The following is a 26979-nucleotide window of genomic DNA, read 5'->3' as shown; positions in this document are numbered from 1 at the left end:
AAGACATGCGGCAAAGGCCGACGGGCTCGGGACTCGAACCTGCGGCACATTGTCAGGCTGGATTACCGGCCTAGGTGCGGCCTGGACCGCTCAGCCTTCTTCCATAGAAGTTACACGTTAGGGATGATGAAGTCAAAGATATGCTGGTGGAACGTTTGGAAAAAAATAAACACTGTGGTCCCTCGCATACCGTTGACTTTAAAACTTTTAAAAACAATATATTTAACATTTTTCTTAAATAAAAAAATGTGCGATGGACATAGACAACTCTTGCCACATGTGTGTCCGTGTACGGACATGTTGTTGAGCTTGTAGGTATTTTCTGTATTTTGGAAAGAATTTAAACTTTTCACCTATAGTGACATGCTCAAAGATGACAAACCTATACTTACTTTACTTAGGCCTTCATGTGCCGTTCGAACATAGGCCACTGACTGATGAGTTGTTTCCACAAGATGAGACAGGAAGATACAAAAAAGTAATAATCCCCCCCCCCACCCCAAAATGGATAATCTTTATTATGATACTGATTAACTCAGCTGTGATTAACTGTGTAACTACAGTTTGTACTGTATACCTCTGTTTCTCCTATAGAAGGAGGCTATTTGTAGGGACCATGTCTTCATCACTCTAGTGTCACTTCACTGTAGTTTGTCCTTACGTCTGTGTCAACCGACCACAACCCTAACCTGTTCCCTTCCTGGCTCTCTCTCTCGCTTCCTTCCCAACCATGGCTCCATCGCTCCACAGGAGATCAAGAAGTTAAAGGAACTAATGAGCGCCACGGAGAAAGTCCGCCGGGAGAAATGGATTGACGAGAAAACAAAGAAGATCAAAGAGATCACTGTCAAAGGTATCGTTTTGAAAAAAAACACGTTTTGTTTTGTAGAAAGAGCTCTAGTTATTAGGCCTGCAGGTATTATTACCAGAGCTCTCCTTCCATTTTACACTACCAGCTGCTCAGAACATGTGCTATCACAAGACGTACACTATTCTGTAGTACAGTTCACAAGTACAGTATTTATGTATTCTCACACATTATAGTGTGTCTGTCTGTCTGTCTGTCTGTGATGGTTTAATATTTTCACCCTAAAAAGAAAACCCTCCCAACACCGTGTTTGCGGATATCTACGTTGCATGCCATCTTCTTTATACAAAAATACAAATTACGAGCTTTGAGCACAGTAACTGTATCATAACATCATTGCCCCAGTGTTTGTGTCACGCAAACATTGCTGATCTACAAAGCAATGACACATCGTGAGATTTTAGATCTGCTATAGTATTTTTCGATAAATATTTCCTACTTCTCATTATGCATGTTGTCTGTTGGGTTGTGGGGGCTCAATTCATGCAAGAGCTTGCCTTTCATTGGTCCTTGTGTGTCCCAGGCAGCAGAGAGAACCTTTGAGCTGTTATGGAGTGTGTAGATAAATGTTCAGCTGCCTCTTCGGCTGATGCATAAGCAGGGGAATGCAATCCAGAGCAAATACCTTACCATATGGGACTGCCGGTATATTATGACTACTAATGTAAATACCTTACCATATGGGACTATATTATGATTACTAATTCATGCCTCACTGGTGACTTGACTTCCTGCAGCAAGTGCAGATGCCATTAAGCAACCACTGTTCGCAGGGGGAGAGATGACGACAGTGTACAGTCCTCCAATTTGAGCGTTCCAAATGTTCATGTTTATCGGCAGCAAATAGCAGTTTTGCAATAGGGCCGTGCAAAATATATGGATATTATTTATTTATATTGATTACATATATGTGAGACTAGATATCATCTGGATTGTTTGCACCCCTCTTGTGGTGTCCCCCTGCATTTCCGGCAATCCCTTCTACAACTCCCAAGCTTGTAGAACTGTGAAAAGTTTGACAAAATATAAATGCAATAACAATAGACAACACAATACGATACATCACAATATCGATAGAGGTACAGTATTTGGTCAAAAAAACTATCGTGATATTTATATTATATATTTTGTAGCCCTACTTTGTACGTTTATCCCATTTTTAAACGGGAAAGCAATTGTGTTTTTTTTTTAGATTTTAGCACGGGCTATTAAAAAAATGGCAGTTTCACAAGCTCACAGCTTCCATATTTAAATAAATAATGGATATAAATGTGATACTCGACAACGCGACATCCATTTCGTGCTGAAGTTGACCGCTGGTACACTACTGGCCCCTACAGGTCTGGAGCCGGAGCTCCAGAGGCTGATCTCCAAGCACAAGCAGGAGCTGAAGAAGCTGCGGACGCTCCACGAGGCGGACGTGCAGCAGGCGGACGAGAGGGCTGCCCAGCGCTACGTCCGCCAGGGACAGGAGCTCCGGCAGCAGCTGGACAGAGACCGGGAGGAGCAGTGTCAACGGGAGAGGGACCTGGCCAAACAGAGGTAAGAGCAAACAAAGTATAACATTTTACAACAGTAGGGGCCACACTCATATGGAAAGGTAGATCGTTCCATAATTTTGGGGCTGCAACAGAAAAAAGCGTGGTGGTCTCCTCTAGTTTTCAGCTGCATCGTTGGGACAGTGAGTTTGTTCTGATGTGTGGATCTCAAGTCACGCATCAAGTATATTGGCCTGCTTCAGTGATTTGTTCCAAGGACACCCCGGTTTGATTAGGTCTCTGGCTCTGACCCCCTTTTGATAATTTAACTCTGAGAGTGTACTGACCCGACCTGTAAAAGGTCAATTTGGTTCCATTTGTACACTATCAGACTTACAGACCCGTAAGTGTACATTTGGGCCCCGGTGGTTCCCAGACCCAATGTTAGGAACCAGTGGCCTATTTCACATAAGTGCACGCACTTACGCACGCACACGTAAAACCATACGGGCACACGCATGCACTCACACATACAGCGTTGTGTGTGTGCAGCATGCACCGACAAACAGAGGGTCAGGGGCACACCACCAGCAAGCCACGCCAGCCATATGAATGTACATACATGCACCCACCCGAACGGCTGAGAAAGAAGCCTAAAGCTGAGATGCAGAGTGCTTTTGAAGTGAAAGACGGAGCAAACCGTGGAAAGCGAACCAATCCCAGCAGAAGGAAGAAGCTTCCAGCCCTCTTTGTAAACCAAACGGTGTGCGGTGCACCTCTGCGTGAAGCTTTAGAGCCTGGGGATGGCGGATAGATGGCCTTCTCTCTCTCTCTCTCTCTCTCTCTCTCTCTCTCTCTCTCTCTGCAACAGCTTGTCTCACTCGCGTTTTCATGGCTATTTTCGGAGGCACTGGCTGCAGTCATGCAGCCAGTCCAGTGATGAGAGCTTGAGGGAGAGGCAAAAGCAGAAGAGAAGAGTGGTCGACATTGGATTCTGTTTCCAGTGCAGATGGAGATGTAACTGGTGACCTGGTTAGACTTCAGGTCTTGTGTATATAGATGGGAGAATGATGATTTGATAAGCAAGTTCATACAATGTATATACATGTAATCATTATTTCATTATTGTGTCCGGTACCTTCACCAATATGTTTGTGGTGTGCACGTGCATGACAGTGCTCTGGTGTGTGTGCACGTGCATGACGGTGCTGTGTGTGTGTGTGTGTGTGTGTGTGTGTGTGTGTGTGTGTGTGTGTGTGTGTGTGTGTGTGTGTGTGTGTGTGTGTGTGTGTGTGTGTGTGTGTGTGCTCCTCTCAGATATGAGAAGCAGCTCCAGGAGGAGCAGCTGTCCTTGCAGCAGCAGAGGAGGAGACTCTACAAAGAGGTGGCCGAGGAGAAGGAGAGGCTGGCCCAGCTGGCTGCCAGGTAAGGACCAAACTGACACCTACCGCTATGTTAACTCTGCCAGTGTGTACTGTACACACCCTTATGGGTCCATTTCGTTACATTTATGTACACTATTGAGTTTTGTCACTGACATGTTTGGCACAGGTGTTTTACATTAGTCAAGTGATGACACACTGAACCCTCATATACACTGTCTGCCACATTCACTGATTGCTTGATATCCCTGAAAAAGGTCTATGGTCGAAAGCTTGCAATAAGAAAATGGAAAATCTGATTTATTTGCACAGCTTTGAGAGCCTATTTTTATAGGCTTGCAGAGCTGATGATCGGACTTTCTAGTCTAGTCACATGGTAGAGGCTAGATTTTCATGATTGGCTGACCTAGTCTAAGCCAATGGGAGACTAGCCCTATACAGCCAATAGGACACTAAGCGCACCGCACCATGACTTGAGACTGCAAACGTGACTACAGAAAGCCCCACTAATATGACCTTTTTTCACTATTGACTCTCAGAGGTTAACTGACACTGAGGATTAGAGGCTAGATTAGGGTGTAGAATGAGTGGTGTATGATGAGGATTAGAGGCTAGATTAGGGTGTAGAATGAGTGGTGTATGATGTACTAAGAGCTGGCCTCCTCCTCCGTAGGCAGCGAGCAGAGCTGGAGGAGCTGCGGAGGCAGTTGGAGGACAACAGCTCTGTGGCCGGGAGAGCACTCCGAGGGGAGCTGGACAGGAGCAGAGAGGAGCAGGAGAGGAGGCACCAGGTAAATAACTAACACACAGAGAGAGGAGCAGGAGAGGAGGCACCAGGTAAATAACTAACACACACACAGAGAGAGGAGCAGGAGAGGAGACACCAGGTAAATAACTAACACACACACAGAGAGGAGCAGGAGAGGAGACACCAGGTAAATAACTAACACACACACAGAGGAGCAGGAGAGGAGGCACCAGGTAAATAACTAACACACAGAGAGAGGAGCAGGAGAGGAGGCACCAGGTAAATAACTAACACACACACAGAGAGAGGAGCAGGAGAGGAGGCACCAGGTAAATAACTAACACACACACAGAGGAGCAGGAGAGGAGGCACCAGGTAAATAACTAACACACACACACACAGAGGAGCAGGAGAGGAGGCACCAGGTAAATAACTAACACACACACACACACACAGAGGAGCAGGAGAGGAGACACCAGGTAAATAACTAACACACACACAGAGAGAGGAGCAGGAGAGGAGGCACCAGGTAAATAACTAACACACACACAGAGGAGCAGGAGAGGAGACACCAGGTAAATAACTAACACACACACAGAGGAGCAGGAGAGGAGACACCAGGTAAATAACTAACACACACACAGGCTGTGGCTACACTGGCAGGCGTGAAAGCTTCAGTTGTCCGTCGCGTCAGGTCTCACTTTAAATCCTTCCGGGGCTTTGGGCGGTTCCTAGAGGAGACGCACACGGAAGCCTATTTAAACGCCTGTAGTCCTCTATTTCTTCGTTAGCGAAGTGGGCGTGAGAGGGACGTTTGAGTGACAAGATGTTGACACAGACAAAGGCGCATTCTAGTGTAGGCTCTATATGTTGCTGCCTTGCTACTTGGCTATGGAGTCAGTCGACAGTCGACTGGTTAATGTACTTGCCTTTGGAACGGGGGACCCGGGTACGCCTCCCGGCCGAGGAGTTTTAAAACTAGTTTTGTTTTCGCCGACGACTTGCGGACGGACAACTTACATCTGACGCTCTCCTCCGCGCGGCGTCAGATGTAAGCTGCCGACAAGCGTGTGTCACCCGGCGGTGAGAAGGAGAAGGAGATTTTTGATTGATTGATTTAAATATTTATTAACAGTTTGCAGAATTACAATACATTTCAAGCACAAACTCAATACAAAGACTGTTAACTGTGAGTGGACGAACCAATTAAGCATTACACTTGTTTACAACAGGGTCCACATTGTTCAATTCATCAAAACATTAAAGACGTACAAATAGACACTTCTATATAGTTAAAGAACAGAACAGGAATTCATCATAAAACAGTGTTCCCTGACCGGGAATCGAACCCGGGCCGCGGCGGTGAGAGCGCCGCACCCTAACCACTAGACCACCACGGAGATGGATAATGGTGATGAGAAGGGCAGCACATGATGAAGAGAACGGGCTATTTTATAAAGTATAAAAAAAAAGTTATTTTCAATGTCATGGATCAGGGTTACAGTAGTAAAGGACAATGTAATTCAGCCAGGGGTGCCATGGATGAAAAGATTACAGGGGTGATCTGAAGCAAACATGAGAACCAATGCTTTACTTTATTTCTTCAGACGATTTTTCAATGTTTTGTTAATAATTTGGACATAATGTTACTTCGAGCAGTTCGAGCTGCCCACTGCCCAGATGTCTTCCTGTATCCCTTGACATGGCTTCACAATTCCCTCCCAGGGGGCGTTTGACAGCGTGAAAGAAGACAACTACAAGTATAACTCCTCCCAGTGGACGGGCTGCAGGCTGCATCTGTTCCATTGGCTAGTGCCTATCACTGCCGGGTGACGCGCTTCATTTTCACGCTTGTGCGCGGCTTCCATTTGAGTCTGTCCGTCGCGTCCATTTGAGACTGTCCGTAGCGTCCGTCGGACGCTGAGGTGGAGCTTATTTTCCATCCACCAGCTGTCTAAAAAACCCACGAAGAAGAAAACTTGCGCTTCAAGTTCACGCCTGCTGACGGCTAGATGTGCTCACAGGGACAGAGGAGCAGGAGAGGAGACACCAGGTAAATAACTAACACACACACACACAGAGGAGCAGGAGAGGAGGCACCAGGTAAATAACTAACACACACACAGAGGAGCAGGAGAGGAGACACCAGGTAAATAACTAACACACACACAGAGGAGCAGGAGAGGAGGCACCAGGTCAATAACTAACACACACACAGAGGAGCAGGAGAGGAGACACCAGGTAAATAACTAACACACACACAGAGGAGCAGGAGAGGAGGCACCAGGTAAATAACTAACACACACACAGAGGAGCAGGAGAGGAGACACCAGGTAAATAACTAACACACACACACACAGAGGAGCAGGAGAGGAGGCACCAGGTAAAACAACACAAACACATGAGAGGAGCAAGAGAGCTCCCTTGTAGTGTCACACTGCCACGCATGGTGAGCTTGTAAACAGGCTATTGTCTCGGCACAGCACTGTCCAGATGCTTGCTTTAGTGGGTAGTTGAACCCTTTTAGACTAATAGAGTATATCTTATGTGTGACCATAGGTGGAGATGAAAGCCCTACGAGAACGGCTAGAGATTGAAAAGCAAACCTGGGAGGAAAACTACATGAAGAAAGAGGTTTGTGCATGTGATGTGTGTGCCATGTCAATGAGTGTGCCTGCGCTTGGCCAGTCATTTGTACATTTAGGAACCAACCATCATTTGTGGTAATGTGCAATTTCTTAGACCTTTATTATATTGTACAGAAGAAGGTTTATATTCAACAATTATACGTAATAAACCTGAGCCAATCGGCTCCACTGTGCAAGAGGTGTGCAGGGGCGACTATTTGCTTCACTTTGCTCCAAGGATGATATGTTTGTGCTGAATGTATTACCGTGTGTAGTTTTTGAGGGCCTCCCTATGCCCAGCTTTGTGTGTCTGTGTGTACCACAGAATGTGATGATTTGATTGGCTGAGCAGTGAGCACGGAATGTGATGATGTACACTACAGTATGATGAATTGACGATAAGAGCACCCCTCACTTCACATGTGTGATTGTAATTTAAATTTAGATATGTTTTTGGGCTTTTTGCCCAAAATGGGTTGAGCGTCTGCTAAATGCCTAAATTGTAGTAAGCCGTCATGCAACAATAGCAGCACCCTGACTTTGACCAGTTTGACCAGAATGTAACACAACATCTTCGGCTTCCCTTGCAGGCCTTCCGGCCTGGCACAGATAATTAGTATCACTGCCCGGTTATCAGTGTAGGAAGGTATACACTGTGAGAATAAATACCAGCACTCACGTTGTGTCCTTTTTTAGGAAGTAGGAAGGTAACATTACACTATTCATGTCAATATTGTACAGTACCTGCCATGAAAACATTCTACCGAGTACAATTACAACCCGCACTGTGTGCACAGTGCGTTCTGCCATGTGCAGAATCTCCCTCTTCCCTCACGCTGTCAGATGACTAAGCATCTACGGTACTACACTAAGAATGGCTTTATTGATCCCCAGAGGAATTCTCAGCTGTCATAACAGCAGTTAGAATGAAACATGGGAGAGGGAGAGTCAAGAAAGAACCAAACCAAATGATGAATAGATATCTGCAGTGGATCACTGAATGAGAATGATTAACCCATTTTGACCTAAGATCAGATTCTAAAAATGTCTTCCTCATCCTGTTATCCAGTTATACCATTACTTTCCCATTTTTCAATGGGTTAAGAAGGCTTTTGGTAACTTCAATTATAATATTTGAGCATAGTATTTGACATATCTTTAAGATTAACTAGCTTATAGTGGCCTAAAGCTACACCTTGCTCCAAGAAAAAGGTAGTAAATATTTAATAATAATTGGACCTTTGTGCTTTTCAAATAAATCAAATCAAGTCAAATAATGAAAGAAAGCAAACGGAAATCCTTTGAGTGTAGACAAATAATGGAATCCTGCTTTTGTACAAAGTACCAAAAAAAACATTTAAACAGCTGTCAGCATACAGTATATACAGTACATGAAACACATACGCAACGCACAGATTGTAGTTGTTCTTCCTCATTCAAATGCCCGTTGGGCTGGTTTAGAAGCCAACTGTTCTTTTCATTATAAATGAAGTACATCATTTTTGTAATTTAATACATTTTGTATCCTATACGACTATCAGAATTTTATTTAAAAATATATTTGTTTGCACATTTGTGCATGTGTGTGTCTGTTGGTGTGGTCATATGCATACGCATAAAATGTGTTTGTATTGAGTGTGCATGGCTGTACTACTGCATTTCAGCCCCTTTTTGTGAACACTACCAGCTCTCACTGCTGTTCTCCATGCAAACCACTAAACTAAACACACTGTAAATGTGAATGTTCAACCCTATAAGACCCTTTGCTAGCCACCCCTCAGTAAGCTGTGAAACCCAGGGTTGTAACTTGCCCTCGTGCCACTCTGTTGCAAATTGAAGAGTAATGCTTGCAAAGTGCCTCATAAAGAGCAGAAACAGGCTTTTCCCCCCCCCAAATGGATTCCATTGTGTTTAGCAACAGGCGTTGTGCCAACTCTCTGCCAGGCCTCAGTCTGCACCCCACACCTCCCATTCTCCTCCTTAAATGTCATGCAAACAATACCCACAGCAGGCAAGGGTATTGGAATGAGGAAGGGGTGGCGAATAGCTCTGTAGTCTGGATAGAATTTAAAAGCAACATCTAGAATGTACTCTGCCCCACACGTCCGCACAGGGGTGTGGTTGCTCAACCCGATCTCACCCAAAAACGGTGAAATAACACAGATTGGCAATTCCGTACATACACAATTCTACGTACAGAAAACCCCCAAATCAATACAAATTACACATCCTCCCCATAGACGGCGACGGAGATTCGCCGTCTCAAGCGAACTTGAGCAACGAGAGCCACCACAGAGCGAGCTAAAGCAAGCGTGTTGTCGTGGCGAACGTTGCTAATTGATGAGCTATTCTCCTTACAAGGTTGTGCGCATGTGAAAGCGTCTCTGCGTGGGTTTTTTCTTTCTGAACGTTGCGTTTGGCACTTTCACCTATCAGGCAGGCGGGAATCACATGTGTTTCTGTTTTTCCGCGTTCACAGGAAGCGTGGCTGCTGAGCCGAGAGCGAGAGCTCAAAGAGGAAGTGCGTCAAGGACGAGATGGGGAGATTGAACTGGCCATCCAGAGGCTGGAGGAGGAGACCAGCACGGCCAGAGAGGAGTGTGAGAGGGCAGCAGAAAACCGGTGGGTTCAAGAGTGTGTGAGAGGGCAGCAGAAAACCGGTGGGTTTAACCCATTCTGACCTGAGATCAGATTCTAAAAATGTCTATTACATCCTGACAGTTTCATTATTAACCCATTCTGACCTGAGATCAGATTCAAAAAGTGTCTTCGATTTTTCAAAAATAGCAGACCTACAAGCTCGTATCGCGCCACTCGGTGGCGCGATATGAGCTTGTAGATCTGCTATTTTTCAATAGCTAAAGCATAACATGATGCCAACACCAAAATGGAGGGAGGGCAGAATCCATTTCTTCCGACCGACAGTCGGTCGCGACGCACCCGTCGCTCCGTCGCGACGCACCGTCGAACGGTCCTATTTCGGTCCGTCGGTCCGTCGTTCGTTCGGTCGGTCGGTCCGTGGCTCCGTCGCTCCGTGGCTCCGTCGCTCCGTCGCTCCGTGGCTCCGTCGCTCCGTCGGTCGGTCCGTTTTTGCGTCGCGACGGACCGCCGGTCGCAGGTTTAGGGTGGATGGATTCTGCCCTTGCTGCCCAAATGGTAACTCTGTCATTTCTCTACCGTTTTGGACGGGGGTGGGCTCTTTGGAATCGTGTGGCCCCCCTGGAGGTTTCTATGGGGGTCTCGAGGTTCGGGGACCCCTGGGGACCCCAACGGACCCCCAAATGGTAATGTCACCTGTGGACACTAACTGTAATTGTCTCGCTGCTGCGCTGCGCCGCACAGACAGCAGCTTGTGTGTAACATGTGCGTTCGTGCCGTGTTGCTGGTATATTATTATTATTATATTTTTTGCGCCGCCGCGTTGTCTCGCTGCTGCGCTGCACAGACAGCAGCTTGTGTGTAACATGTGCGTTCGTGTAAATGTTTGTGTAAATGTTTTAGGTCGGCCGGTCGGTGATTTGGTCTGTCCTTCATATATTTTTTTTTCTGCTCTCGTTGGACTTAACTTTAAAAGTCCAATGGAACACCTCTTTGTAACGGGCCGCTGTAGCATAGTGGTCTAATCCCTCGCCTCTCTATTCTTTTTTGCTGAGGACGCTGGTTCAATTCCCGCTCGCGGCAGACCAAAATTATTATATTTTAGACAGACACACAGACAGACAGACAGACTGCCTGCCTGTCTGCCTGCCTAATGTATTGTAAATAATGTATTCATTCCATACGGCTATTTTTTTTTAATATAAAAACTTTTGTCTTTCGCGCGATTCGAACCAGCGTCGTCAGCACCAAAACATTGAGAGGCGAGTGATTAAACCGCTAGACTACAGCGGCCATACGTTACAAAGAAGTGTTTCATTGGACTTATAAAGACAATAGCACCCAGCTGCAGTCTCGCAAGGGGAGGGACCGGAAGTGCTTTTATTTCCGGCTTCCACGTGCACAAGCGCACATACACGCATACACACATACACGCATACACATACACATACACCAAAACGGTAGAGAAATGACAGAGTTACCATTTGGGCAGCAAGGGCAGAATCCATCCACCCTAAACCTGCGACCGGCGGTCCGTCGCGACGCAAAAACGGACCGACCGACGGAGCGACGGAGCCACGGAGCGACGGACCGACGGAGCGACGGAGCCACGGACCGACCGACCGACCGAACGACGGACCGACGGACCGAAATAGGACCGTTCGACGGTGCGTCGCGACGGAGCGACGGGTGCGTCGCGACCGACCGTCGGTCGGAAGAAATGGATTCTGCCCTTGCTGCCAAAATGGGTGCCCGGTCAGAATGGGTTAAGAGCGTGTGAGAGGGCAGCAGAAAACCGGTGGGTTTTAGAGTGTGACTGCTTGTCACGTGTCTCCTCTGTGTGTCGGACAGCTCGCAATTCCTTTTTCAATGGGAGTCACATGGTTTTGACGAGACAACCTTGTTCAATGGGGAGGGGGGGGGGGGGGGGCAGAACAGCCATCGAACAACGTTGTCTCGTCAAAACCACGTGACTCAAAATGATGAATTGCGAGCTGTCCGACACACCCAATTTGCCCTTCGGGGACACTAAATAAACTTGAACCTTGAACACAGAGGAGACAGGTGACAGAGTGCATTATGCCAAACTATAACAAATCATCCACCTTACATACCGGTAATACATATTCCTATCCTTATTTCCCCCATAATTTACATTCCTCCGCGGCTCCGCCATCGGTGTATGAATGTCTGTTTGAATGTAAAGAACCTTGGATAAAGGCACTACATTTGGCGCTGCTCTGCGGCGACATGTGCATAAGGGCCATGCTTGACCGGAGGCGGTCGCATGCGGGTCCTTTGTTTAAGACAAGTTTCTTCCTCGGGAGACAAATAAAGCTTGAACTTGAACTATATAAATGCACCATTACCATACCTCTTGAAAGTGTACACACACACGTTTACAACATGTGTACGCTCTCAGAGTTAAATGAACACAGAGTGTACTGACAGTGTGTCCCGTCATTGTTCCCCTCCCATGCAGGGTGAAGCGCGTCAGGGAGAAGTACGAGGCAGAGCTGGCGGAGCTGGAGCGCTCGGAGCGCTCCGCCGTGGACAAACAGCAGGAGCTGAGGAAGAGGCAGATGGACACGGAAGGAGAGCTGGTCCGAGTCCAGGCCCTCCTCCGACAGAGGGAGCAGGAGGTGGACGACGTCACGCAGGTACAGTACAACTTTTTCTGTTTCATTCAGGAATTCCCCTCAGACTGGTTGCATGCATTATGCTGCGTTCACACGGGCAGATGCGAAGATCACACCATCATTTGTCGCTTTGTAAAATCTGTTGCTCACACGCTCGTTGACGCCATCAAGCGTGCGTCCGCAGTGACGCGTGTCATTGCAGCTACAATTGTAGCTTTGCATCAGGAAGTTGAACCCAGCTCAGCTTCAATTTGTAGCTTTTGCAGCAGCTACGCACGTCGGATGCATCTTTGCATCTCCATGTCGCTGGCTTCCATTGACAATGAATGGTTCTTTGCATCTGACCGTGTGAACGCAGCATTAGGTTGCTTTAGAGAGAGGAAGCGATCCCCCTCTCTCTGCCGTGAGAGGGGGAGCTTATTTCACCCACACAATAACCTGGCCAATAGGGGGCCCGGTGGCGCAGTCGGTATTGCTGTCACCTCACAGCTAGAAGGTCCTGGGTTCGATTCCCGCCGGGGATGCTGTGAGCGCTGGGGGCGTGTTCTCTCCTCCGCGTCATCAGTGCCCATACCCTGGGTGGGGTTGGCGAAATAGCCTTTCTGTGTGGAGTTTGCATGTTCTTCCCGGGTCACCTAGGGTAGGTACCCTCACAATAACAATATGCAGTTATCCTGGTCTCTATACTGCCTCCAGCTGGGGCACCTGATGGAGGGGGAAGGAATAGGTGTTACTTCCACTCGCTACGTCCAACCGGGGAAACTCCCCCCTGTCAGGTGTCTGCACACTCCTCATGTATTGAAGGAAGCATGAGCTCAGTTCGGGGCACTCCCCAGGTTGGCAGAGGGAGAATAGTGCCCACGATTACAGCTTAGGAAATTTGCACCGGGTGAAATGGGTTACAATATCGGGGGGAAAGAATTGAAATAGAAAATATGACCTGACCAATACTACGTGCAAAATTAATTAAGAACATTATTCTTATTAGGTCTAAAAGCAATCAACATACGGAACACGTTGACAGCACATCGCTTCTCGGCGCTTTGTCAGCACAAAAATCACATTTTCAGCGTGTGGTGAGTTTTATAGTCTTTGTGGTCTCTCAGTCCAGGGACAAGCTAGCGGACGAGCGGCGCAGGCTGGCCGAGGTGATCCGGGAGGAGTTTGCCGAGCGGCTGGTGGTGACGGAGGAGGAGAACCGCAGGATGAAGGTGGAGGTGTCGGAGGTGAGGGCGAGACTACGCCTGGAGGTGGAGAGGGTGACCAGGGAGAAGGAGGAGGAGCTGGCGGAGGTGCACCAACGGTAAGCAGCGCTGGCCAAGGAGACGAATGTGTGGATGGATGGATGCTTGCATGGATAGGTATGTTAATGTGAATGTAGCAAATTAACCAGATGAATCCCAGCCTTGTCCCTATTCTGAGCATGTGATGATTATAGGTGAACATTTGGCAAAACAAGCCTGAAAACAGCATATCTACAAGTTTGAGTTACGTTGTGAGCTTGTAAATCGGCTGGATCTATAAGCTCACAAGAGATGTGGTGTAGAGGGAGAAAAGGAGGAGACCAAGTATAGACGCTAAGGTTTCCAGTGCTTCCAACCTTTTCTCTTTCGACAAACTCCAGCACTTCCGTTTTTAGACAATCAACAGCGCAGGTCTTGCCCAGCATGGTTACTGCGCCTCCCAAAGGTCAGGAAGCTGTCGGCTTCGGTTCAAGAGAAGATATTTTAAGATATCTTTAGGGTGGATTTTTCTTTTTTAATTTCCATTTGGGCTAAGCAGCTCGCTATATTTTGACTCATTTCTTTTCCAATAGGACTTACGTCTTACGGTATTATCGTGACTGCAAACACAGAACGAAACTGGAGGGAGGTGCAACATCCACTTTATTTATTTTCTTCATGTTTTTTTAGTGCTGCTGTGCTACGAAGTACAGACTGTTAGGCAGCAGTACAGACTGTTAGGCAGAAGTACAGACTGTTAGGCAGAAGTACAGACTGTTAGGCAGAAGTACAGACTGTTAGGCAGCAGTACAGACTGTTAGGCAGAAGTACAGACTGTTAGGCAGCAGTACAGACTGTTAGGCAGAAGTACAGACTGTTAGGCAGAAGTACAGACTGTTAGGCAGAAGTACAGACTGTTAGGCAGAAGTACAGACTGTTAGGCAGCAGTACAGACTGTTAGGCAGAAGTACAGACTGTTAGGCAGAAGTACAGACTGTTAGGCAGAAGCATTGTGAAAAGTGTGTGAACCAACAATCTGTCTGGAGAGATTAGCATCTGATCATCAACATCTTCCTCCTGATTTGACAGAGTGAAGTCGGCCATCTTGAAGAAGGAAGAGACTGTCGGTAGCCTTCGGAAGCAGCACGAGGTAAGGGTCTGGTTGGGCAGTCATGGCAAAAGCCTGTATCTAAATAAAATCACACCTGTGTGAAGTGAGCGGCGCAACTATACTTTTATTGTTATAGTTATTGTAGTGGACATACGGACATATAGCTCTTCCTTCCTACTCCAAACGCTACTCCAAACACACATAGCGACATACGGACATGGCTGTTCCTTCTCCAAACACACATAGGGACATACGGACATAGCTGTTCCTTCTCCAAACACACATAGGGACATACGGACATGGCTGTTCCTACTCCAAACACACATAGGGACATACGGACATGGCTGTTCCTACTCCAAACACACATAGGGACATACGGACATGGCTGTTCCTACTCCAAACACACATAGGGACATACGGACATGGCTGTTCCTACTCCAAACACACATAGGGACATACGGACATGGCTGTTCCTACTCCAAACACACATAGGGACATACGGACATGGCTGTTCCTTCTCCAAACACACATAGGGACATACGGACATGGCTGTTCCTTCTCCAAACACACATAGGGACATACGGACATGGCTGTTCCTACTCCAAACACACATAGGGACATACGGACATGGCTGTTCCTACTCCAAACACACATAGCGACATACGGACATGGCTGTTCCTACTCCAAACACACATAGGGACATACGGACATGACTGTTCCTTCTCCAAACACACATAGCGACATACGGACATGGCTGTTCCTACTCCAAACACGCATGGGGACATACGGACATGGCTGTTCCTACTCCAAACACACATAGGGACATACGGACATGGCTGTTCCTACTCCAAACACGAATGGGGACATACGGACATGGGGATACATGAAGCCAGTCATTGTAGCAGTGTGCACCACTCAAAAAAAGTAGTAAAAGAAAGTAGTGCGGTCACTGAGTAAACATGGCTGGCAGAGAGGTGATTGACAGCATGAATAAACACCTCTGTCTCCTCCAATAGGCTGCGCTGAAGAGGGCGGATCACCTGGAGGCCCTGTTGGAGCAGCAGAGGAAACAGCTGTTGGAGAAATGACTGACAGGCAGGGTGGGGGGGGGCGGGTCTCGGCTTGCCAGAACGCCTGCCCCCCCTCCCGCCCCCCCACCTCCAAACCTCTCTCTCTCTCTGTCTCGCTCCCCTCATGTCAATGCTCTGTCTGATTTGATGTGCCACTTGGGGGCCCCTACCTGTTTTTCTTTGGTAGTGGAGAGTGTTCTGCTAAGTGAGATTGGAGCTTGTGGAACTTGGAACTGCGGAGACTAGTCCTACCTCGTTAGGAACACACACACACAAAAAGAGGAACGTTTCGGAAGGAAGGGGCTTCATTGTACAGGCAGGAAACGGCACGTTTTGTGGAACAGATGGGGCTCTGTTGTTTGACAGTGACATCCCCGCTGGAGCGAGAGCGGAAAGAGACTTATCGCCCGGCGCAGTCTACCATTCTCTTCATACCACAGGAGGAACGTTGCATTTTTTTCCATTTTATCTGACTGTGCCACTGCAGCCCACCCCCCCCACCCCACCCCACCCCTGTAGGGGTAAGCCCCCGTCATGCTCCTCCACTGAGGAGGCCGGCTGCCACAGAGAGCACTTCCAGATGTTTCTCGGAGCCAGCCCAGGCCTGTATGTGCTGCTGGTGTAAAGTTTTTACAGAATGTAAAATGAGAGGGGAGAGGTTCTTTCCCAAAGCCCCCCACCTCACCGCTGGAGTCCGGATCACTAGTTGGTCGTCAAAACTGTAAGAGTTAAGCCCGAGTTATACGTTGTCGCACACCAGTGTCTCGCATTGACTGTGACACGTTGTGAGCTTGTAGATCGGCTGTTTTCACCCGTGAACAAACATCAATGTATAACTCCGGCTTTTTGCTCGTATGCAGCCCAGGCGCTCGGTTCCCCCTTTGTGTGAGTTACAGATGCCTTTTGTTCCCGTGCCCCCTCGGGTTAGCGCTAATTACAGGCTCTAGCCTCGCTAGTTACAGCCCAGCCACCCCATCCCAGTCCCAAGGGCCCGCGAGCAGCCCAGTATAACTCCGAATCCGAGTATGTGGTATTAGTCTTGAGCTAAAAAAGATCCACGCTGACAGGGAGGTCAGAAGCTGTGTCCACTAATATTGGTTTTTGACTAAAAGTTATAAAGAAAATGTGTTCTAGAAACGTTGCTGGAAAGAGAGAGGAATGAGGCAAGGAGCAAGCAGGGAGAGGAAAGAAAGTGGAGAGTTTGTGTAGCGTGTTTGAGGTCAAAACGCTGAGGAGCCATGATTGCAGAGACGGAGTGGTTTTGAAGGTTTGTGAATGTTGGGACAGAAAGAAGAAGAAGAGAAGTGGAGTGGGGGAGGCGGAGGAAGAGGAAGAGGAATGTGCATAGAAAGTGTTTATAGGATTAGGAAAGCAGAGACTGGGACGGTGTGTGGCGGTAGTGGCGATGGGGCTGAGAGGGTCCACAAGGCCGACAGAACGGTTTCATGTGACCCCCACAGCCTGCGCTAAAAGCCCTGATAGGTTTCGCCACAGCGGATTCAGGGGGGCGCACGGTGACAAAAAAACATCGAACTCTTAATGGGGTGAAAGGGATGCCTTGACCATGCTCGGATTCACACACAAAAGTACAGTAGTATAATAGTACCCCCTCCTCAATACATAATACTCAAAGGCGGGTGCCTTTTGAGTGACCACCCCACAAGATCTTTGCTTTGCATGTACTGTATCTTTCTTTCTTTTATCGTTTCATGTTTCGAATTTCTTAGCCCGTGAAAAGCAAACATATGAAGATGTTTGGAAGTGCCACTTGGGACACAAAAAGAACTGTTGGTTCATTCCACGGCGGGTTGGTGGGGGGAGTTGGTTGGTGGGGGTTTTCCACTGCATTAGGGGAACACTACACCAGGAAGTGCTATTGGTGCAACATAATGTGACAGACCGCACGGCTGTGTGAAGCTCATAGCTTTGTGGCCATCCCACTTTGTACCGTAAGATGTTTTTATTTTTATTTATTTCGATTTTTGTTCTTAATTTATGAACCCATTAAATGCTCTTGCATTACTTTCTAAGTAGTGATTATATGTTTGTTTTTTTATATATATGTCCATGACTTTTCTGGACAAGTTTATGATTCCGAAGTAATCATTTCACAAATCAAGCAGACCAATGCCACGAGTTTGCATTACGGTTGCAAAACGACAACGAGGCCAAAATGCTTTGGTAGAGCCAATGCAGTTAATGTTAGTACTTTTGTAATTACGCTGTTTGTTGTAATTAGTTACACCATTTATGGATGGTCCAAGTACAGACGGTATGTATGTCAGGTTTTTGCTGATATGGAATGTCCGAGCCACAATGTAATGAAGTATATTCTATAGTACCACAGTATAATGCCATAGTTTGGTGGTTTATGTAGTGCTGGGTTATGCTGCTGCATAATGACTTTTCTGACCTCAGACAGCAGGACATGGCAGTGATCTTTCTGTTGAGAGTTGGCCAGTGGTGGAAAAAGTACTTGCATGTTCTGCTTAAATATTCCGTTACAGGTAAACGTCCGGAATTGAAAATGTAAAGTACAAAAGTATTGCCATCAAATTGTACCAAAAGTAAAGGTACTCTTTATGCAGAATGTCTTATTTCAAGTTTTCAAATCTATAAAAAATAATTTGAAAATAGATATTTTCAAATGGCCGAAATGGCTGAAGTTTTCGGCTCACATAGCCTTATGACAAGTAAGACGCGCAAACGCGTGAAGCGAACGCAGCTCGTGTGTGTGTGGTTGTGTGTGTGTGTGCTACAGCTGCGCCCTGTGTGTGTGTGTGTGTGTGTGTGTGTGTGTGCGTGCGTGCGTGCCACAGCTGCGCCCTCTGGTGGCGGGCCGGTGGTGTAACAGCGTGACACCACACAGCGTGACACACACACACACACACAGACACTCAGCCCCTGCTGTCATAGTAAGTGGCTCACTGCGTTCGCAAAAATGTCCCCCGCCTATAAAGCTGCTAGGCGGTCTTCAGTGAGAGACGGAGGAATGACTCATTTTCTCGCGGACGAACACATTATTAGTCTGGGTTTCTTCACATAATAGTATCTGAGACGGTCGGCGGGGACGTGAGTCATGGTGGCCGTGCAATGCGAGGAGTGAAGGAGGCCCTACTACGGTCGGAAACAATTCCTCCTAGCGTCTCATTGCTCTGCTGCTTTTGGCACTGCAGAACAGGACGGGGCTGTTCTGTTCGCCTCCATGCCCAACAGGGTGGCAACTGGCAAGGCAACATGGCTGGCATTTCTTCTCGCCCGTCCCACTTGTGCCACTGAGTCTGGCCCTTTGTGTGTGTGTGGGTCGTGTTCCACTTCACCGTCGGCCCATTCCTTTCTTTGTCGCCCGGGGTGACCCTGACAGTGCAAATGCTAGACAAGTCACACACATGCATGCACGCGCACACACACGCACGCGCACAGACACCTACCCACATACCCTGTCTGGGCTGAATTTCAGACTGTATGCGAAAACCACTCCAGTTGTCATGCATTTTTGTTTTGTCTTCACTGTTTCAATTTGTTTTTTTGTATTGTTGACATTATAAACCCTCATGTGCCCAAAAAACTGAAGCAGTTCTTCAGCCAGCCATTTTACTTGGTTTTAGTCCGATTATTTCACTCTTCATGGTGAAATTGGTGATGGTTCAAAACTGTGAAAAAGGGTATTGACGTAAAAAGAGAATAAAAAGAAAAAGGCTGCTCGGAAGACGAGTTTTGTTTTCGCTTACTTATTAATTTTTGGCTCGTTTCAGCTTCCCACCCTTTGCTCATCCCTCCTCTCAGACTATAACTCACTGCTTGTGGGAGTAAAGCATTTTCAATCACATCTGGTGCTGGTCAATAACCTCTGGAATCTAAGAATGTGTCACCAAAATTGCAGTTGGCTTGGAACTCCGATGACCTAAATTGACTGATATATTAGAGGTTGTCACTGCCAATTAAACAATTATCGTGTCTAAATATCCAGAAGTTATTGCACTTAGACTTTCTGTAAACAAAACATCTCGGCGCCAGCAACGTACTTTTACCATGACAGCCTTGGCATTGCAGTCCTTTTTTATGTCGAGTGGCACTTGTAAGAAGGGGGTGGGGGGGATGCTGGAAAAAGGCCAAAGGGATTTGATTGCCTATACATCTGGAATAACGTCCACTCACAGCTGACCCACTTTCCTCACAAATGTACACTTTCCCCCCCCCCTGGCCCTCTACAAGCAGACCTCTTAGACTAATAGCGGATTACTAAAGCAACCGGTGGTGAATATAAGAAATGTATCTCCATTCTGTAGGTTTCATTTGTTGGAGAGGAAAAGAGAGAAGGTTTTTTTTTTTTTTTTTAAGATATTTTTTTGCGGCTTACGCCTTTATTGATTTTCTAAGGGACAGACAGTAGGCTGACAGGAAACGGGAGAGAGATGGGGGGATGACATGAGGTAAAGGCCGTGTCGGGTCCGGGAGTCGAACCCGCGGCACACCGCGACTGGATCACCAGTCCGGTGCCCAGACCGTTACGCTACGGCCTGGGCAAGAGAGAAGGTTTTGACAACTGCTAGAGGTCCTCCGATCCATCGGCCACCGATCTGTGATTTCACTCCAAATGACTTGATCGGTAAACAGTAATTTACCCCATCTGGAGAAACCGATCTTTTATACCATTTAAGTGGTATAAATGTCAATCAGATATATAGTATCGTTGATCACCAAAACAATTGGTGATCGGGAACGGTCCCCAAAAAACACCTCTAAAACCCGCTTACTGTACATGTGTGAGGTAGAGGAGCTTACTGTACATGTGTGAGGTAGAGGAGCTTACTGTACATGTGTGTCTTACTGTACATGTGTGAGGTAGAGGAGCTTACTGTACATGTGTGTCTTACTGTACATGTGTGAGGTAGAGGAGCTTACTGTACATGTGTGTCTTACTGTACATGTGTGAGGTAGAGGAGCTTACTGTACATGTGTGTCTTACTGTACATGTGTGAGGTAGAGGAGCTTACTGTACATGTGTGTCTTACTGTACATGTGTGAGGTAGAGGAACACCTCTAACACCCGCTTACTGTACATGTGTGAGGTAGAGGAACTTACTGTACATGTGTGTCTTACTGTACATGTGTGAGGTAGAGGAACCGTACATGTGTGTCTTACTGTACATGTGTGAGGTAGAGGAACTTACTGTACATGTGTGAGGTAGAGGAACTTACTGTACATGTGTGAGGTAGAGGAACTTACTGTACATGTGTGAGGTAGAGGAGCTTACTGTACATGTGTGAGGTAGAGGAACTTACTGTACATGTGTGAGGTAGAGGAGCTTACTGTACATGTGTGAGGTAGAGGAGCTTACTGTACATGTGTGAGGTAGAGGAGCTTACTGTACATGTGTGAGGTAGAGGAGCTTACTGTACATGTGTGAGGTAGAGGAGCTTACTGTACATGTGTGAGGTAGAGGAGCTTACTGTACATGTGTGAGGTAGAGGAGCTGTGAATAGTGTCTTACTGTACATGTGTGAGGTACAGTAGAGGAGCTTACTGTACATGTGTGAGGTAGAGGAGCTGTGAATAGTGTCTTACTGTACATGTGTGAGGTAGAGGAGCTTACTGTACATGTGTGAGGTAGAGGAACTTACTGTACATGTGTGAGGTAGAGGAGCTTACTGTACATGTGTGAGGTAGAGGAGCTGTGAATAGTGTCTTACTGTACATGTGTGAGGTACAGTAGAGGAGCTGTGTGTGAAGCCTCTATAGATACACACAGCAAAGCCCTCAGAACTAGATTAGATTAGAAAGACGACCTGAGCCCACTGTTCTTTCTGAGTTGAGATCCTGGACCACTAGGGTGGGCAGGACGAATATATGGGGGTGCATCCCGCACGCACCGCATAGCGTAATAATCCCCCGAAATGCATAGAAAACTGCTATCATCTCAGATTAATGATAATGATAATGATGATGAATTTATTTATATAGCACATTTCAAGACATAGTCACAAAGTGCTTTACATAACTGGCAACTTTCACGGCTGATTCCTAGCTGGACATGAGATCTTTTAGGTAGGTTAAGGAAGAAGTTAGCTTGTCTTTTTTCCACCTCCGTTCTGCTCTCCTGCATTGCTTTTTGATTGCCCTGGTGTGGTCGTTGAGCCAGTGTAGGCCAGTTGTTTTGGGGAATTTAACTTTGTATGGTGCGATGGAGTCTAGGATATTCGTGCATGTTTTATTAAAGTCGTCAACTAGGTCATCCACAGAGTGAGGGGGGAGGGAGGAAGTGTTAGCATGGGGTTGGGGGGCTGGAAAACCCTGGGAGAAACGCTGACCGGAACTGGAGTTGAATACACAGGAGCGGATAGAGGTACGAGGTCTAGGATCTGGGAGAGGGATCAATGTATTAAAAAGCACAGCTTTATGGTCAGAGGGTGGAAAAGTTTCTAGCTCTATGTTGTTTAAGGACACCAGCAGAGAGCACGAGATCTAAAGTATGTCCCTTTATGTGGATAGGACCTTTAACTGATTGCACAAGGTTAAAAGACTCATAAAGATTAATAAAGTCTCTAGCTAAAACAGAGGAGGACGGACAACAGGTACTGTGAATGTTGAAATAACCCAGGATCTGCACCCTGTCATGCTGGGCCATAATAATAAAATAAAAATAATAAAATAATAAAAGCTCTGAGAATTGATCTATAAAACCAAGTTTAGATTATCTATCTATCTTCTCCTTCTTTGACCAATATTGACCCTGTTGGCAGTGGCGTGCACATGCAGACATTTGGAGGGGCAGGTGCTCAAGTGAAGGAAAAAAAGGGCACCTTGTGGAGCGCGTGGAACCACCGGTTGCCTTAATAGTGTGTGAGATTAATAGATTTTGGGGCATAAATAATATATTGGAAGCTTTTAATCCAGAATTGATCAATGTCACCATGGGCCACATACTGTACGCTGTACAAAACAAAAATCAAATGATCAAAAAACGAACATTCAAAAGGGCACATTGCAAAAGGGCATGTGCTCTAGCACCACCCAGTGTCTTATGTGCACGCCACTTCCTGTCGGTTAACAGCACTTATGGTAAACAGTGTTCAGATGGGTTCAATTTCTCTAAAAATGCTGCCCACCCAATCAGAACTGATAAATGGTACTGATATTTTGTGGTATGTTTTATATTGGCTACAAATAAATATTCTCCATAACTTTTGATTGGGTGGGCACCGCACATTTGGGTGGGGTCTGCACACCCCTGTCCCCTCCAGAACCAGCCCTGGTGGAGGTGGAGAAACTGGGAGGCCCCTGCTACTGAAATAAACTTTAGAGTGGTTCCGATCATACTTAACAAACAGAAGCTTCTCAATCGTGATTGGGGAGGCCTCCTCATCACGAGCTCCTTTTAAATGTGGCGTTCCACAAGGTTCTATCCTTGGTCCACTACTTTTTACAATTTACATGCTGCCAATTGGAAACATTATTAGGAACCATGGAATTCATTTCCATAGTTATGCGGACGATACGCAGCTGTATATCCCCCTTAAACCTGGTGTTGCAGGAAACGTACCACGCCTTCTTGCGTGTCTCTCTGACATAAAGAGTTGGATGTCTCATAACTTTCTGCAATTAAATGAATCCAAATCAGAAATTATCATATTTGGCCCCCCAAACTCAACCCAATCATTTCATTCTGAACTTGGCACCCTATCCGCAAACATCACACACTCAGCCCGCAACCTAGGTGTTTTCTTCGATCCGGATATTTCCTTCAACACCCAAATCACCAAAGTAGTCCAGTCATGTTACCATCAAATCAGAAATATCGCTAAAATTAAACCTTTTTTGTCATTTGCAGACCTGGAAACTGTCATACATTCATTCATATCTTCACGTCTGGATTACTGTAACTCACTGTACTCTGGTATGAGCAAAAAATATATATCTCGCCTCCAGATGGTGCAGAACTCTGCGGCTCGCCTTCTCACTAACACGAGAAAACGTGAACATATCACACCGATTTTAGCCTTTAGTCTTCACTGGCTCCCTGTAAGCTACAGAATTGATTTTAAGATTTTATTAATTACTTTTAAAGCTCTACATGGCCTAGCTCCCATTTATTTAAGAGATTTGCTGAAACCCCATAACCCTGTGCGCTCCCTTAGGTCATCGGGGAGGGCCCTTCTAGTTCCTCCTGCAACGCGTCTGGTCACTCGGGGTGGCCGGGCCTTTGCGGCTCGGGCACCTTTGCTCTGGAACTCCCTGCCTTTGGCTTAGATTAGCAGAATCAGTGCCTTCTTTTAAAACGCTTTTAAAAACACATCTGTATGCTAAGTGTTTTTCCTAATATTGCTTTTTATTGTTTTATTGACCTGTTATTTTCTTCATGCTTTATTATATCTGATGTTTTGTTGTTTTTATGATTACTGTTTTAGTGTTTTTATAACCTGTCTGTAAAGCACTTTGTAACTATACGTTTGGAAAGGTGCTATACAAATAAAATTAATTAATTCATTCATTCAAACACACTATGGCAATGATTACCGGTGCATAAAGTTAATGCGAGGCCAAAACAATTAAAGTTAATTTTTATTTTATTTTACACACACACACACACACACACACACACACACACACACACACACACACACTCTCCATAAAGTATGTCCCTTTATGTGGATAGGACCTTTAACTGATTGCAGAAGGTTAAAAGACTCATAAAGATTAATAAAGTCTCTAGCTAAAACAGAGGAGGACGGACAACAGGTACTGTGAATGTTGAAATCACCCAGGATCTGCACCCTGTCATGCTGGGCCATAATAACTGATAAAAGCTCTGAGAAATCTATAAAACCAAGTTTAGATTATCTATCTATCTTCTCCTTCTTTGACCAATATTGACCCTGTTGGCAGTGGCGTGCACATGCAGACATTTGGAGGGGCAGGTGCTCAAGTGAAGAAAAAAAAGGGCACCTTGTGGAGCGCGTGGAACCACCGGTTGCCTTGTGTGAGATTAATAGATTTTGGGGCATAAATAATATATTGGAAGCTTTTAATCCAGAATTGATCAATGTCACCATGGGCCACATACTGTACACTGTACAAAACAAAAATCAAATGATCAAAAAACGAACATTCAAAAGGGCGCATTGCTGTCCAGGGGGCAAAAGGGCAGGTGCTCTAGCACCACCCAGTGTCTTATGTGCACGCCACTTCCTGTCGGTTAACAGCACTTATGGTAAACGGTGTTCAGATGGGTTCAATTTCTCTAAAAATGCTGCCCACCCAATCAGAACTGATAAATGGTACTGATATTTTGTGGTATGTTTTATATTGGCTACAAATAAATATTCTCCATAACTTTTGATTGGGTGGGCACCGCACATTTGGGTGGGGTCTGCACACCCCTGTCCCCTCCAGAACCAGCCCTGGTGGAGGTGGAGAAACTGGGAGGCCCCTGCTACTGAAATAAACACACTATGGCAATGATTACCGGTGCATAAAGTTAATGCGAGGCCAAAACAAATTAAAGTTAATTTTTATTGACTGTCTTACGTCAAACGGTGTCACACACACACGACACACACACACACACTCCATAATCTTTGATTGGGTGGGCAGGACGCACGTTTGGGTGGGCTATGCCCACCCTTGCCCCCTTAGAACCGGCCTTGGTTGAGATGAGATGAGATACAGCATATTTTATTAATCCCTGAAGGGAAATTGACACTGAGGATTTTGCTGTGTAGAGTAGCTGATACAAACAACAACACTGACATAACGTCTTTGGTTCGAGCTCAGCATGTTTTTATTTTGTGTGTGTTTCTTTTCTGTTCCTTAATTGGGACGTTCGTTTGTCCTGCATGTTCCTTCTTGTCCCCGGGCCCGGGCCTGACAGTTCCTTCTTTTTTTTTTTTTAAGATATTTTTTGCGGCTTACGCCTTTTATTGATTTTTGAAGGGACAGACAGTAGGCTGACAGGAAACGGGAGACGGGAGAGAGATGGGGGGATGACATGCAGTAAAGGCCGTGTCGGGTCCGGGAGTCGAACCCGCGGCACACTGCGACTGGATTACCAGTCCGGTGCCCAGACCGTTACGCTACGGCCTGGGCGACAGTTCCTTCTTGTCCCCGGGCCTGACAGTTCCTTCTTGTCCCCGGGCCCAGGCCTGACAGTTCCTTCTTGTCCCCGGGCCTCGGGCCTGACAGTTCCTTCTTGTCCCCGGGCCCAGGCCTGACAGTTCCTTCTTGTCCCCGGGCCTCGGGCCTGACAGTTCCTTCTTGTCCCCGGGCCTCGGGCCTGACAGTTCCTTCTTGTCCCCGGGCCTCGGGCCTGACAGTTCCTTCTTGTCCCCGGGCCCAGGCCTGACAGTTCCTTGCAATATACCAGAGGGCCAGTTCTAATACTAATTAAATATCATCCCGCGGGCCAAAGATAATTCATTCGCGGGCCTGATTTGGCCCCCGGGCCTTGAGTTTGACATATATGGTCTAGGGGATACACTGTCTGTCTGTCTGTGGGGGATACACTGTCTGTCTGTCTGTGGGGGATACACTGTCTGTCTGTCTGTGGGGGATACACTGTCTGTCTGTCTGTGGGGGATACAATGTCTGTCTAGGGGATACACTGTCTGTCTGTCTGTCTGTCTGTCTGTCTGTCTGTCTGTCTGTCTGTGGGGGATACACTGTCTCTGTCTGTCTGTGTGGGGCACACTGTCTGTCTGTCTGTCTGTCTGTCTGTCTGTGGGAGGCACACATAATGACAGACAAAGTCTGTCATTATGTTTCATGATCTCTACACATTGTTGACATAGCGAGGATTCCCCTTAGAGCCGTATTCCCTTCTCATCTTTCTTAACTTTATTGCAACCTTGGTTGGAGACTCAAGGGGGACTCTCTCTCTCTCTCTCTCTCTCTCTCTCTCTCTCTCTCTCTCTCTCTCTGTCACCCCCCCACCCACCCCTCACACTGGTTTGAGGGAGTTGACCAATTGCCAGCAGCTGTTGCTCATTTCACAATGGTACCGCCCCTACTGTGCCGGGACTCAGAGAGAGCACACTCCTCCGCTCTCTCTTCCAGCAAGAAGACAAGACAGACAGAGCTGCTCCTGACTTGACTTTACTTGGAGGTATTGTAACTGTGTGTGTACAGTAGAGAGAGAGAGGACACACACAGCCGCTACAGGAGAGCTGAGAAGACCGGTGAGTGAGGGGACATTTTTTGCATAAATGTTTGCATAAAACATTAAATGTTTTGGTTTG

General features: G+C 46.7%; 1 protein-coding gene across 2 annotated transcripts in view; it reads left to right on the top strand.

The window, feature by feature from the left end:
* Nucleotides 1-18410, top strand: part of cep131 (centrosomal protein 131) — a 74521-nt gene extending 56111 nt beyond the window's left edge. For both annotated transcript variants that reach the window (XM_083788256.1, XM_083788257.1), the window contains 10 exons: nt 751-853; nt 2209-2410; nt 3664-3771; nt 4402-4519; nt 7036-7110; nt 9583-9725; nt 12184-12361; nt 13447-13643; nt 14653-14713; nt 15691-18410. In XM_083788256.1, the coding sequence (XP_083644382.1) occupies nt 751-853; nt 2209-2410; nt 3664-3771; nt 4402-4519; nt 7036-7110; nt 9583-9725; nt 12184-12361; nt 13447-13643; nt 14653-14713; nt 15691-15762 (1257 nt within the window). In that variant the 3' untranslated portion in view covers nt 15763-18410. The remainder of the gene's footprint in view (nt 1-750; nt 854-2208; nt 2411-3663; nt 3772-4401; nt 4520-7035; nt 7111-9582; nt 9726-12183; nt 12362-13446; nt 13644-14652; nt 14714-15690) is intronic.
* The last annotated feature ends 8569 nt before the right edge of the window (nt 18411-26979 follow it).

Source organism: Protomyctophum parallelum (assembly GCF_964188405.1).
Source record: "Protomyctophum parallelum genome assembly, chromosome: 17".
Lineage (NCBI taxonomy): Eukaryota > Metazoa > Chordata > Actinopteri > Myctophiformes > Myctophidae > Protomyctophum > Protomyctophum parallelum.
Note: the sequence above shows the minus strand (reverse complement) of the source record. Positions and strands in the feature narration are given on the sequence as shown.